At 39.3% G+C, this 14,966-nt stretch overlaps 1 protein-coding gene across 5 annotated transcripts in view; it reads left to right on the top strand.

Moving 5' to 3' along the window:
• Wdr37 (WD repeat domain 37) overlaps positions 1 to 14,966 on the top strand; it is a 70,769-nt gene that overhangs the window by 25,535 nt on the left and 30,268 nt on the right. For all 5 annotated transcript variants that reach the window (XM_026788374.1, XM_013353130.2, XM_005365402.3 and 2 more), the window contains 6 exons: positions 1,135 to 1,230; positions 1,543 to 1,607; positions 5,328 to 5,463; positions 7,253 to 7,324; positions 9,298 to 9,342; positions 11,158 to 11,234. In XM_026788374.1, the coding sequence (XP_026644175.1) occupies positions 1,135 to 1,230; positions 1,543 to 1,607; positions 5,328 to 5,463; positions 7,253 to 7,324; positions 9,298 to 9,342; positions 11,158 to 11,234 (491 nt within the window). The remainder of the gene's footprint in view (positions 1 to 1,134; positions 1,231 to 1,542; positions 1,608 to 5,327; positions 5,464 to 7,252; positions 7,325 to 9,297; positions 9,343 to 11,157; positions 11,235 to 14,966) is intronic.

The raw sequence follows: 14,966 nt of genomic DNA, 5'->3' as shown, positions 1-14,966 counted from the left end.
AACTCACAGAGATCCGCCTGCCTCTGCCTCCCAAGTGCTGGGATTAAAGGTGTGCGCCACCACCGCCCGGCTAAGTCCCAGTTTCTTAGCATGGGTGCTGTGTAGAGCCTTTTGTCCTCAGCCTATTTGTGATCTTGACTTGTTTTAAACTTTGGTCAGACAAGTACCCTACAGTTCCAGGAAGCTTCATGGTATTCTGGCAGGCAGGTAGGGCCTAGAGTTGGGTGAACCTGTGTGTAAGTCAGGTTCCAGCTGTACCAGGTTAGTATTCTGTTACTTCCCCTGGTGAGTCTCTTTCAGTTTCACAGTGTGGATGCCTGAGGCCGTTTTCAAGGTCCTTTTGATAGTAAAGGGAATCCTAGTTCCCTGTGTCTTCAATGATTGTTTTCCTTGTAATGGTCCCAATCCTGCATTTCCTACTAATTATTCATTCTGGAATTTTAAAATCTGTTATACATAATCCTCATGTGGAGATTTTCCTGTGTCATATACCAGTAGTTGCATATTTTTACTATATTTTTTCCTCAGTTTCAGTATCTACAAGTAAACTGTAATTATTTCACTGAATTTTAGGCAGTACCAGAATGTTTTTAAGTGCATGAAATCCCAAAAAGGAAACTATGCTGGAATAAGAATTTGTACATGCAGGGTTCTGCTTGAGATCCTGATAGTTACATTGTCACAGGGTCACAAGAGTGAGCTTTCATTTATTTATTTTTAAAGATTGGATTTCATACAGTCCAGAATGGTCTTGAACTTGAAATGTAATTGAGAATGACTCTGAGCTTCTGATTCTCTTGTCTCCACCTTTTAAATGCTGAGATTCTAGGCATCCATATCTTGTAAATATGGTGCAAGGATGAAATCCAGGTCTCATGCATGCTGGGTGAGCGCTCTACCAATTGAGCTTCATTCCCAGCACTGACTTTTGTTCTTGGAATGATACCTGGTATGATGGCTTGAGTATTGGACACTATAAATTATCACCTTGCTTTTTAGAATATTTTTCACGTCTTATTTTTTTGATAGTCCTAACTTACAACATTATCATGTATGTAAGTTTTAGAAGTGATGAATACATTTGAACATAAGACCAAATTTTACATTTTTTAAAAGGAATGTTTTTATTTCCAGTGCGCAGAGAAATTGATACTCTTAATGAACGCTTAGCTGGTGAAGGACAAGCCATTGATGGGGCAGAATTGAGTAAGGGCCAGCTCAAAACAAAAGGTAAAATAAATGCTTGTAAAGTATTGTGTGTTTGTGTATTATATTATATATATATATATAAAACTTATCAAGGGAACTGGGATCTAATGGAGGACACTGACTCCTTTGCTGTCTGCTGTCAGCCAGACTTGGAATGCATAATTCAGATGCAGGTCAGATAACAGAGTTTGGGTCCCTCTTCCAGCTCTTCTGTTGTCTGTGACTTGATGGGGTCACAGATCTGAGTTTCCCTTTCTCCAGCATAGCTGCACTTTGTAATGCTGCGGTTCTTGAGTTTAAGGGTATTTGATTGTCAGTTCTCTGTCTCCACAGCCAGTCACAGTACCAGTCAGCTTTCTCAGAAGCTAAAGACCACCTACAAAGCTTCCACCAGCAAGGTATGCAAGGCACTGGCTCTCGAGCCAGTCATGTGGTGCTTACGGTGTGCAGATGTGTATTTTAACTTGCATATTTTCCAGTTAGAAATGTGTAATAGAAAAATGTCTGGCTTCTAGACGCAACCATTGCTAACTGGCTGTAGTAAGTATATAGATGCTTAGATACTAACTTCAGTGAGATCAATATATTGTACATTAGTAATTTTTTGTCTTTAGAAAAACAATATATTTTTTATTGTTAATTGGCTTGTTAAAAAGTATATGGATTCAGAGAGATAGGTTATAGATAACTTTATGGAGTGAAATTCTATTTGGGCTAAAGTTACATTTTCATTATTTTTCAATTTTCTAAGTATAAGAAGGAGGTGAGCATGTGCTTCTGAGCCATCTACGGGCAGTCATGAGTTTTTCTAGTAAAGTGCCTCATACTGACTTGAAGTGCAAGGATTTAATTGTTTGGAAAGTTATTGTATATTATTCATTATACATCTCTAGTTTGGAGTATTTTGAGTATGTAAAAGGTAAATTAATTCCCTAACTTTGGTGAATGCTTCTTGGGTTAAATGTGAGGATAAAAATTGAAATTTGTACTACAATTTCCATAAATATCACCAGCTTTTATTTTTATAATCCATTGTCTTGGGCTTACAGCCGTTTATTTGGCAGGAACAGTGTGGTTAATTGTCACTAAGAGGGGAAGTCTAGCCTTTCTGCCTTCTCTCCTTATTTAAAAATTCTTGGTAATTATTATTTAGAAGAGAACATGAGTATTGTTGATATAGTCTACTGTGTACTTAGATAACATCTGGAATGTAAATTGCTGTTTTATTGGATTTTTGTTTGTTGTAATGTCTAGTTCACCCTAGTTTTGAAATTTGTAATTAACTTGTCTTTCTTCAAAATGAAGTATAAAATTATGTTCTTCACTTCTTGTTACATTTTCTTGAATTAAATAGATTATTCTGATGCTTACAATTCTGTGTATACAATGTGTGGTCTTAGGATTCAAAACTTTCTGGTTATTTCTGAAGTAGAGGAAGATATATATATAGCAGTTTTTTATCATGAGCAATAAAAACAAGGTTTGGACAAAGGTAAGGGCATGCACAATAGTATTTTGCTTACAAAATATACTAGAACTATTTAACAACAGTCATTTTAGGATTAGAATATGTCAGAAGCTTATTCCTAATGGACTTTACAGCAGTTTGTACACTGTATGTACTCATCTTAAAAATAATGAAACAGAAGACATCTGAACATTGAAGAAATACTTTGGTAACGATATATTCTGATTTGTACCACAGCATGGATTCTTGGTATTAAAGCTAAGCACGAATGCAACAAGAACATGCTACAGTCTAGATTCATTACTTGCCCTCCTTGTGACTCAGAGCCATGAAAGGCAAGTAGCATGTTTGGTGAGACAGTGGGAGTGCAGAGGTGTATGAAGTAAACCTGGAGAGGTTTTTATTCCTTCCCTGGGCTGCTCATGACCGATTGCTGCTGCTTATGGGGTGGGGTCAGGGCAAGACAGTCTACCTGAAACCCATGGAGCTGTTTGCAAATATTCTTTAGAAAGTTTTTTTTTTTTTGTAGTAGAAAGGGTCTTTCTAATTTGTTCTTAACATACTTTAGGTTGTATTATAGTTAAAATGATTTAAGATGATGGGGAAAACATTGTGTCATTATTTTATTAATCTGCTGTTGTTCATTCAGTTGAAGTTCTTTATAATCTTGGCCAAGTCAGGTTTTTTGTTTTTTTAAAAAAAATAGAGGCAGGGTCTCTCTATGTTGGCCTGGCTGTCCTGGAACTCACTATATGGACAAGGCTGGCATAGAACTAATAGAGATTCTCCTGTCTCTGTTTCCTGAGTGTTGGAATTAAAGGCATGCACCACCATGCCTGGCTGAAGTCAGTGTTTGGTTTTGTTTTTGAAGCATAGTGAGCACTATGGAAGTGGCATGTGAGATGGTATGCCACGGTGTTCATGAGAAGCTTATTTTTTTTTTTTTTTTGGTTTTTCGAGACAGGGTTTCTCTGTGGTTTTGGAGCCTGTCCTGGAACTAGCTCTGTAGACCAGGCTGGTCTCGAACTCACAGAGATCCGCCTGCCTCTGCCTCCCGAGTGCTGGGATTAAAGGCGTGCGCCACCAACGCCCGGCTCATGAGAAGCTTATTATTGTATTCCCATGGTAGTGCCTCTTCCATTCTACCTTGTGAATGGGTAGGTAAGAAATGTGGCTCAGTAGTTCCTCATAATAGTATTCTTTATATTAGAAATGTTGAGAGATTTGGAAGATGAACCACAACTTAAGGATGGTGGCAAATTTTGTATGGTCTGTAACTTCTCTCCCCCTAAAATGTAATGCTATTTGGCATCTCGGTGGTACTTTCTGTAAGTACAAGCTTACATATAATGTAGAGGGATACTTTTGCTGATTATAAGAGGGAGACTAGCTTTTAGAATGATAAGATGACAATAATGGATTTCAGATTTGAACTAGTCATTTTCTATTTTCTGTAAAATTTAAACCAAGTTAAGTAGAATTGACTTATATTATTTATAAAATTTCAGTCTCTTAACTAAGCATTTTGTTTTTGTTTTTACTGTGTCGGGGATAATTTGAAAGCACATTCCTAATTAATGTAACAAATTATAACTGCATATGTATATGTAAGAGTAAATTTATATACATGTCCTAGGCTTTGCGGAATCATTGTTAAAAGCAAGCTGTATGAATCCATTCATTTTGTTTTCATTTTTTTGCTTGATTTATAGATTTTTTTATTTATATTTTTCCAGATTTACTTAAAAGTTGGAATGTTTTCATTTATCTCAGTGCAGCTTCATGACCAAAGTTTAAAGAAATCTTTGCATTTATTTCTTCCTCACTTTATAGTCTTCATTACAAGGGAAATGAGAATTGTTGTGTGTGTCATTATATGGACCAGTACCTTACTGTGTGTTTCTCATCTGTATCATTTCATGTCTGTTTCCCATTAGAATATGAGCTTCTTAAAGGCCTTTGTATCTCCCAGCTCTGTCTCCATCTAGCATGGCACGTGGCTTCCAGCAAGTGCTCAATAAACAATTTTTAACAAACCTCCTCATCTGCTACAAGTGTGGTCATTTGATTCCTCTTACAGCCTGGGCTTTTTTGTTTTGATATGTGGTTGGTGTAAACTGATCAAATTCAGGAAAAAAAAATGGAAGTTCTTCTGTAAACACATGCTTTAATGTTAGTAGTTTGGGGTATGTTTTTCTCAACTTTTTCGTTTCTGTTTCTCTCTCTGTCTCTCTGGTCCCTGTTTCTCTGTCTCTGTCTGGGAACTGTCTGTCTGTCTATCTCTCTCTTTGTGTGTATATGTGTGTTTTAAAGATGGAGAGTTTTGTTTGGTGATTGAGGTTTGGGGAAGAGTGGCTTGCAAGGCCCACCTTCTTCTGTGCCTTCTTCGCAGTGAGACATTATCTAGATAAGAATCTACTAGTGGAGTGGGAGCATTTTCTGCAACCTCTGATAATGAGCGCAGTGAAAACAGCTGTATTGTGTGCGGCAGCTCCTTCTGCTCATGCTTGTATTATATTCCATTAGTGGTTACAATATTCTCTTAAATTACTTACACATCTTTCAAGACATCTTTTTGCTATTTTGCCTTTTTTTAGCTTAGAGAAATTAAATTCAGTGTTTAAAAGTGCTTCTTTTCTTCTTAATTTAGATTGTCTCCAGCTTTAAGACTACCACATCAAGGGCCATCTGCCAGCTTGTGAAGGAGTATATTGGCCACAGGGATGGCATCTGGGATGTCAGTGTTGCAAGGACACAGCCTGTGGTTCTTGGGACAGCGTCTGCTGGTGAGCCAGACACTGTTGGCAGCTGGCTTATAAGATATGGCTTTGATTGAAAGCTCATGGAAGTGACTTACAGTTAGCAGTGGCAGAATAGTTCCTGGAAGAGTTATTGAAACCGAAGCTTTGGATCCAGGTTTGGTGGTATATGCTAAAGTCCCAGCACTCAAGGTAGAGGTAGGAGGACCTCAAGTTCCAGGCCAGCATGGACTGTGTGATATAAAGCCGTGTCACATTGTCTCTCAAACAAAAATGAAATTAAGAGGAAAGAAGGGAAAAGAAAAGGAAAACCCTTTGCCTTGGCATGGGAGCACCCACTTCTGAGACCTGTAGTCTTCCTTTGCAGTAGTCCCGTGGGTGAATGTCACGGCTAAGGCTGGGCTAATGTTTTTAAGGAAGGAGAGACTTGGCTCCAACTAGTTAAGTGAGAGTGTCTTATCTGAATGGTCGACACAGCATAGGTGAGATAGTTTTTAAACATTAGATATTTTTTTGATTGGCTTTGTTTTTGTTCAAGCCAGATGTGCTTCTGATTTGGGGACAGGTTTGTCATTTTTCTTCTAGCAGTCAAGGGGAAGTTTCTGCTAGCAGCTGAAAAATGCATATTCTCTACACTGTTGAGTTGTCACAGGAGTTGTCCCCTGCTCTTCAGGGGAGGATGTTCTTCGGGGGTCACAGGGTAGGTTTCACCACTAACAGGATAATTCATGAAAGTTCAGATTGGTCTAATACACTATCTCTTCAGATATAAATGATAATTGGTTGTTGAAAATGACTTAGCTTATGAGAAGTTCCTTTCTCATTAGATTCTCTCTCTTTTTTTTTGTTTTGCATTTTGAGAAAGGGTTTCACTATGTAGCTCTGTGGAACTTGCTCTAAAGACCAGGATGGCTTTGAACTCACATAGATTTGCCTGCTTCTGCTGCCCAAGTCCTGGGATTAATGGAGTCCATCACCACCACCTGGCCTGGATTCTTATTTTTAAAAGTAAAAGACACAGGAAACCTAGTTAGAGTGTTGAGAGTGTCTTTGCCTGTTTGTAGTTGTAGTCATACTAAAATATCTTAGATGACTTGAAAGTATTATTAAAAAAGGAAGAGTGACTTCTAATGATTCTGAAATTTCCTTCGGATAATTGACTACTATTTCATTTTAGAATTTTCTTTAATTCTCCCCCCCCCTTAATGCTTATGAGAAGAAAAGGTCCAAAGGGACAGCCATCATTTCATATAATTTGACTGAATTGGAGGCGAATTGACTTTGAGAATCACAGGTGTTCTGGAAGGCTCTGTCTTTAGGAGAAGATGATAGACCTGTGATGACGTCTGCATGCCAGTTTCACACGTGATGGCCTCAGTGTCATAGTCCACTAGGATGTCAAGTCCAGTTGTCCTTTCCAGTTCCGTGGCTTCAGACAAGTCACAACACTTTAGGATAATTGAATTGTACAAAGTAGTAGAATCAAAGTTGCAAGAACTGTTCGGGGGACTGGAGAGATGACTCGGGTAAGAACACTGGCTGTTCTTCCAGAGACCCCAGTTTGAGTTCTGATTTTCAACACCCACATGGTGCCTCCCAGCTGTTCTTAACTCTAGTCCCAGTGGATCCAGAACCCTCACCTATCCTTCAAGGGTACATGGACATACACGCAGGCAAAAATGTCCATACACATAAAATAAAACTAAATTAAAAATACCTATTAGGGCTATATGACAACATTTTTAGAATATTATTGTATTTTTTAAGAGACTGTAAAATTAGTGATGGCTAAGTTCTGACATCTTTGTCTTTTTAGATCACACGGCTTTGCTGTGGAGCATAGAGACGGGCAGATGTCTTGTCAAATATGCCGGCCATATGGGCTCAGGTAAGCATTTACCTAAAGGGGCACAGTATCAGAAGCTGGGTTTCTTTGGTGTCTTTTTAGTTTTCTTCATAGTACTGTTTATATTGGTAGAAAGTTTTATACTTGATATAAAATTTTAATATTTTGGTGGGTGGGGGACAGTGTGATGCAGTCAGAGTAGATAAGCTTTACCTTGTATGAGTAATACAGGGAAAAGACAGCTGTGCTATGTGTTAGTCTTCATTGTGTAACTTTATAATTATTTGTTAATGCTTAATAGTTTGGTCAGGCAAAGTAAAGGCTGCTCCCACAGCCTGTGTTTGGACCTGCAGTTTCTATTCTACAGTAGCTCTCTCCTGCCTCTTCAGTGAATCCTGGGTGTTAATAATGTTTTGATCAAATTTCATTTTTACATTTTTCTTCCAAACATTTGTAAATTTCTTCCACCTAGAATGTCTTCATCCAGTCTCTGTGCAGGGCTGCCTACCAGTTCATTCCCCTCCTTTGCTAGCTCCCCTGTTCCCTTAGCATTGATAGATAGTCTTGTTATTGGGCACTTAGGTCAGGAGTGTGTGATTTCTTCTCTGCTGTGCCTGTGACCATCCTAACAGTTCATAGAAATCAACAGGACAGAGGCTAGAACATAATGTGAGTTTAGGGAAGGGACTTGGGCTCCTGTTGCCTCCATTCTCTTACAGAAACTTCTTTTCCTTCCTTCCTCCCTCCCTCCCTCCCTCCCTCCCTCCTCCCTCCCGCTTTTTTTTGTTGGTGCTAAGTTTAACCTGAAGAAAACAGGGTTTAAAGATCCTCAGTTTTGAAAGAGTCTTCTTTTTTTTGATATGTAATATTCCCACTCATTTCAGTCCTGAGATTTTTAGTCCCTGGAGCCATTCCTTTGGTCTTTTACATAGAGTGGAAGCCTCTTTTGATTTTGGAGGTCAGCTTCAGATGGACTCCTGCATGTTGTTAAAACACAATAATTCTCCCAGTGGAGAAAAGGTGACAGTCTGGTAGCCAAAGAGAGGGACACAGTGTGTGTCTTTTGAGACCATCTCTGCTTATGTTGGAGTTCGGCTTAGGCTCACATTTATAGGCTCAACCTCACCTTTAGCTTGTGCTAAGCACACCCATGAATTAATCTTTATTTAACTCAGCACCTTCCTGACCATCTTGGTGGTCTCCTCTAAGGCTAGGCCTCTGAATCTTAGCCTCTCCCCCACCTCCTCTCTTTTTTTAGCACCTTCTCCCTTTACAGTATTAACATTGTCATACAATAGCAAGCTGTTCCTGCTGCTGCTTGTCTCTTTTGTCCCTTTCTTATTAGGCTGTTCTTTCTTAGTTTATAAATACAGTGCCCCAGATATAGTACTAGGAACTCAAAAATATGATAAAATTTTATAGAACATGTGGTATAGTCTCCATGCTTTTAAAAGAAAGATGTATATATTTTTATTTTATGTGTATTATTTTTGCCTGAAAATTTATACGCACCATACGTGTGCCTGGTGCTGAGAGGTCAGAAGAGGGTGTTGGATCTATTGGAACTAGAGTTTTAACAGGTTGTAAGCAGCCATGTTGATGCTGGGAGCCTAGCCTGAATTTTCTATAAGAACAGTAAGAATTCTTAACCACTAAGTCGTCTTTCCAGCCCATTTACCCCTGGTTTATTTTTAAAATAAATTTGCTTATTTTTAGCATTATAACATTTATTACTTATAAGAAAATAACATTTTTCACCAGCTCTTTTATATTATTTATTTCAGTATTGAAAGTAAATAGAATTCTCTCTTTTTTATGTAGCTTCTTAGTAAAACATAATTTTAAAGGCATAGCTAACAAAATTGTACTAATGGATAATTTTTTGAAATTTGGCAAATTCTCAAACTGTCAGAGTTTTTTAAAATTTATAACTAACTTGTAATACAATAGCTAATAAATATTGATGACATGGTTTGTTATCTTAAGCCTGTTTTTTTTAATATTTTGTTTTGCAGTAAATTCTATAAAATTTCATCCCTCAGAGCAGTTGGCTCTTACTGGTATGTTTGTTTCTTCTTTCTTGAATGAAATTATTAGTAATCTTAAAACACCTGTAAATTTTGTATTTTTTTGTTAGTACTATCAGAATTATCCATAGCACTTATGAAAGTTAGACAATCTTTAGTAGACATTTTATAAACTATTTCCATTCCTTTCTAGGTAATTTACCTAAGCTGCAGTAGTTTGTATATGTTATATTTTAGACTGGCTTTAAAAACATAGCTTGATTTACTGCTTTTAGAAGGTAGCCTTTTTTTTAAAAAAAAGATTTATTTATTTATGTGTACAACATTCCTTCCATGTGTGCCCGCATGCCCGAAGGGGGCACCAGATCTCATAGATGGCTGTGAACCACCATGTGGTTGCTGGGAATTGAACTCAGGAACTCTGGAAGAGCAGTCAGTGCTCTTAACCACTGAGCCAGCTCTCCAGCCCGAAGGTAGCCTTTTGAACTGAGGATTATTTCTACAAAATTGTCAGGCCACTGTGGAGTCATATGTTTTGGGGTACAGGCTATAATCTTGGAGAGTATGTGTTAGCTTTGGTGGGCCAGAGGTTGTCATGCTTCTGAAAAAGACCAGTTAGTAAGTATATTGTCTTTGACAGATTGTATGACGTCTGTCCCTGCTTTGTCCTGTTTTATAGCATGAAAGTGTGTCTCTGTAGGAGGTGATGAGACATGACAGTTTATTTACAGAAATGGCCCAGATTGTGCTGACCCAGGGTAGAGTATACATGTTGAGATGACACAGTGCTCTGTGCAAGTGGAAGGTTTAAGAGGGAGCCCAACATGAGTACTTTGAATGTGTAATGAGCAAGACTTTTCACACGTGATGGGAAGCTTACTCTAAATAATTTCCCAGTCTTTGATGATCATATCTTACTACATAATATGTGAGGAGTTGAGGTGGGGAAGACACTGAAGGTTTATTGTTTGATTGGTAGAGAGGAAAGACACTAGGAGTATGGAAGTTGGATATGTCTAGATATAAACCAAAGGCTTAGAAAGGAGAAGCGAAACCAAGTGACATCTAAGAAAAAAAATTAGACTGCAGTTTTTATATAGTTTTGATTTGAAGAGAAACTGGCAATTGCCAATCAGTTGATTTCGGCCATAACAAATGCACTATCAGCTCATGGAAACTTCTTTAGGTAAGTTTTGCAGCAGTGAAGACAGATGGAAAGCAGACCACTTACAAGAGGGCTGAGAATACCACTCAGGAGTCTAAGAGGGCCTTCAGTGCCCTGGGTGGCTGTTCTTTGTCTTCCACTCCTGATGAGAGCATTTTCTTACAAATTTATGCTAGAAAGAAGAGGAATATGAAAGCAACACAAATAAGTAATGCTAATAGTAACATGATAAGTAAAACATATTGTTAAGTCCTACTAATGATGCATGGATGCAGGTATCATTCCCTTTCCCGAAACATCTCAGGCTGTTGTAGTAACAAATGTAATGCAATAGAATACTTATTACATAGATTAAAAATAAACTCTTTATAATTATTCTCCTTAAATATAGAGAATTTAAGAAAACATATTTTCTTAAATATTTCTCTAAATATAGAGAAATCAAAGTTATCTAGGTAAAAGAGGAAATATTTTCTTTAGTAATTGTAACCCTAATTTTGTATATTGTTCTGTTCTTAATAGCTTTGTACAGTCTGAAATCATTATTTAAATAAAGTATATTTATTTTGCTAAATGATCACTAAGTTAGAAAAGCATGATTGATGTTTGGCCACAGTGTAGGAAAGAGCACATTTTATGCATGTTTTGCCCAGTAGATAATCTTCCCCCATTTGTCTCTTCAGCTTCTGGAGATCAGACTGCTCATATTTGGAGATACGTGGTACAGCTTCCAACACCTCAGCCTGTTGCTGACACTAGCGTAAGCATGTTTAGTTACTCTGACAGTTAACTGTTGGTCTGCTCATGCATGACTCTGGATGTTTGCAAATTTTAGAATAAGCTGATAGTGTCTGGTGTGGTTGGATGTGGCGTAACTGACCTACGTTTAAATGATTAGTGTAGACGTGAACTGTGAGTTTAATCAGCCGCCCCAGCAGACACTGGGAACAGAGAAGAGTTGTACTGCTATGGGTAAGGAACAGAGCATAGGTGACATGGAGGAAGACTGCCAGAGTGCTGGGGTTCTCGTAAGCACCAGGAAGTGGAACTGCCTGGCTATAAATATGTGTCTTCCTTTGGATAAGGGACCAAGGATCTGAAAGTGATTTGGAAATTACCATAGGCCTGATGTTGGCTTCTCCTCATATCAAAGGGCAGGTTTCTTGGTTTTCATCCTCCCTACTTCTCTGCTTCATTTTCTTCTTTTCTATCCCTCTTTTTTCTTTTTAACAGACATGATTTAATTGTAACCCAACCCAAGCTGGCCTTGAATTTGCATTTTCCCTCAGCTTCACTAGAGCATGGCCTCTCCTTGGTTTGGGGCCATGGGGATTGGGGGACAGAGTGCCACAGCTCAGTGCCGTAGCAGGGATGGGACTGCCCAGCTAGCTGTCATGGTGAGGAAGCTTCCTTAGTGGTTCTAAAAGGTAAAGAATGGCGCCTAACAGGATCATTGTTGGCTTAAGATCTAATGGAATCTGCTTGACTAGATTTGGGGTTTGTTTGAAACCTGTTTTTCTTCCCTCCTTTTCTTTTGCTCCCTTTTGGAATAGAATTACTTGTCCTGTACTTCTGCAGTATTGTATTTTGAATAAATATAGCTTGTTTGTTTTCTGTGGTCTATAGCTAGTTAGGATTTTTGCCTGGGGATAAATTATACCTTGATTCTCATGTAGACCTCCCATTTTTTTTGTAATATTATCTGTCTGTCTGTCTGTCTATGGGTGCTGGGAATTGAACTTTGATTCTCTGGAAGAGCAGTACATGCTCTTAAACACTGAGCCATCTCTCTAGCCCCAGAGCTCCCGATTTAAATGGGATTTTGTTAAAACTGTACTTTAGTTTGAGAGTTAATGTTGGAATAAGCTGATGTCTGGGGATAGAATGAATGTATTTTCCAGTGTAGAAAGGTGTAATTTGGAGGCCCAGCTTAGAATGTTATGGTTGTGATTTATGTCATCCCCAAATTTGTATGCTAATGTGGCTTTAATTGGAATTAATACCTTTAAGAAAGTAGTCCAAGTTTAATGAGACCATAGGGTAGGACCCTGATCTGATAATATTATTGTCCTTAAGATACCAGAGGGACTGCTTTCTATTCTCTCCATTACATGAAAGGCAGCTGTTCACCAGGTGTGAAAAGCCCTTCTATCAGAAAGTGAACTGGTTGGTACCTTTATAATGGACTTCTGCTCTCCAGAATTAACTAGTCATTTCACCTTCTAAAACATGAGGTTTCGGAGCCTTTTTGAGCCTTTTTTCTATGGTCTCTCCAATGGAACACATGTTTAACATTACACATGGCCCAAACTATACATATGATCTTGACACTCAAATGCTTTCCTCTGTGTTGCTTGTCTGAGGAGGTCGCTCCATCCTATATCTGGGCGTTCATTTCTTACTATCTTTTTTTTTTTTAAAGCAAAAGTCTATTTTGCTCACTGTTGTAGGTCAGTAGTCCGGTTAGTTAACACACCTGTCATGAAGTTTGGAATTCTCTGTGACACACTCTTTTGTCTCCCTGCTCTGTTCCTAGCTACTCCATGAAATCTTTTGTTTGTTTTTATTACTTTAAAAATAACACCAATCTAGCCGGGTGGTGGTGGCGCACGCCTTTAATTCCGCACTCGGGAGGCAGAGGCAGGCGGATCTCTGTGAGTTCGAGACCAGCCTGGTCTACAAGAGCTAGTTCCAGGACAGGCTCCAAAGCCACAGAGAAACCCTGTCTCGAAAAAACAACAACAACAAAAAATACCAATCAAAATTCCCACTTCTTCCCCTCCTCCCACTTCCCTCCCACTCCCCCCACCCTCCTTCCACCGCCCTCCAGTCCTAAGAGAGGGCAAGGCACCCTGCCCTGTGTGAAGTCCAAGGCCCTCCCCACTACATTCAAGCTGAGCAAGGTATGTATCCAAAGAGAATAGGATCCCAAAAAGCTAGTACATGCAGTAGAGACAAATCCCAGTGCCATTGTCCTTGGCCCCTCAGTCTGTCCCAACTGTCAACCACATTCAGAGGGACCAGTTTTGATCCCATGCTTGTTCATTCCCAGTCCAGCTGGAGTTGGTGAAAGCTCCTATTAACTTAGGCACACTGTCTCAGTGGGTGGACCAACCCGTCGTGGTCCTGACCTCCTTGCTCATATTCTCCCTCCTTCCGCTCTTCAACAGGACCTTGGGAGCTCAGTCCAGTGATCCAGTGTGGGTCTCTGTCTCCATCTGTCGCCGGACAAAGGTTCTATGATGATATTCAAGATAGTCATTAGTCTGTCTATGGGACAAGGCCAGTTAAGGTACCCTCTCTTCCACTGTCCAGGGTCCTAGGTGGGGTCATCCCCGTGGACTCCAGGGAACCCTCCAGAGCCAAGCCTCTTGCCAACCCCCAAATGGCTCCCTTAATTAAAATATCTTCTTCCCTGCTCCCATATCTGTCCTTCCTCCATCTCAACCATCCCACTCCCCCAAGCTCTTCTCAACCCTCCCCTTCTCCCTTCTCTCTCCCTCTCTCCCCTTCCCTCCACCCCACCCTCATCCCCATGCTCCCAACTTTTGCTTGGCGATCTTGTCTGCTTCCAATTTCTGGGAGGATCTATATATGTTTTTCTTTGGGTTCACATTATTACTTAGCTTCTCTGGGATCATGAACTATAGGCTCAATGTCCTTTGTTTATGGCTAGAATTCACTGATGAGCGAGAACATACCATATTCATATTTTTGGGTCTGGATTATCTCACTCAGGATAGTGTTTTCTACTTCCATCCATTTGCATGCAAAATTTAAGATGACATTGTTTTTTATACCGCTGAGTAATACTCTAATGTATAGATGTGCCACCCTTTCTTTATCCATTCTTCCGTTGGGGGGCATGTTGTTTCCAGGTTCTGGCTATTACAAATAATGCTGCTATGAACATAGTTGAACAAATGCTTTTGTAGTATGATTGGGCATCTTTTGCATATATTCCCAAGAGTAATATTGCTAGATCCTGAGGTATGTTGACTCCCAATTTTCTGAGAAACTGCCACACTGATTTCCAAAGTGGTTGCACAAGTTTGTATTCCTACCAGCAATGGATAAGTGTTCCCCTTACTCCACATCCTCTCCAGCATATGCTTTTGATTTTAGCTATTCTGACAGGTGTAAGATAGTATCTCAGAGTTGGTTTTTTTTTTTTTTTTTTTGGTTTTTCGAGACAGGGTTTCTCTGTAGCTTTGGTGCCTGTCCTGGAACTAGCTCTTGTAGACCAGGCTGGTCTCGAACTCACAGAGATCCGCCTGCCTCTGCCTCCCGAGTGCTGGGATTAAAGGCGTGCGCCACCACCGCCCGGCTCAGAGTTGTTTTGATTTGCATTTCCCTGATCACTAAGGAAGTTGAACATGTCCTTAAATATCTTTTGGCCATTTGAAATTCTTCTCTTGAGAATTCTCTGCTTAGTTCAGTACCCCATTTTTTAATTGGGCTATTTAGAATTTTAAGGTTTAGCTTCTTGAGT

Source organism: Microtus ochrogaster, unplaced genomic scaffold, assembly GCF_000317375.1.
Source record: "Microtus ochrogaster isolate Prairie Vole_2 unplaced genomic scaffold, MicOch1.0 UNK2, whole genome shotgun sequence".
Classification (NCBI taxonomy): Eukaryota; Metazoa; Chordata; class Mammalia; order Rodentia; family Cricetidae; genus Microtus; species Microtus ochrogaster.
Note: the sequence above shows the minus strand (reverse complement) of the source record. Positions and strands in the feature narration are given on the sequence as shown.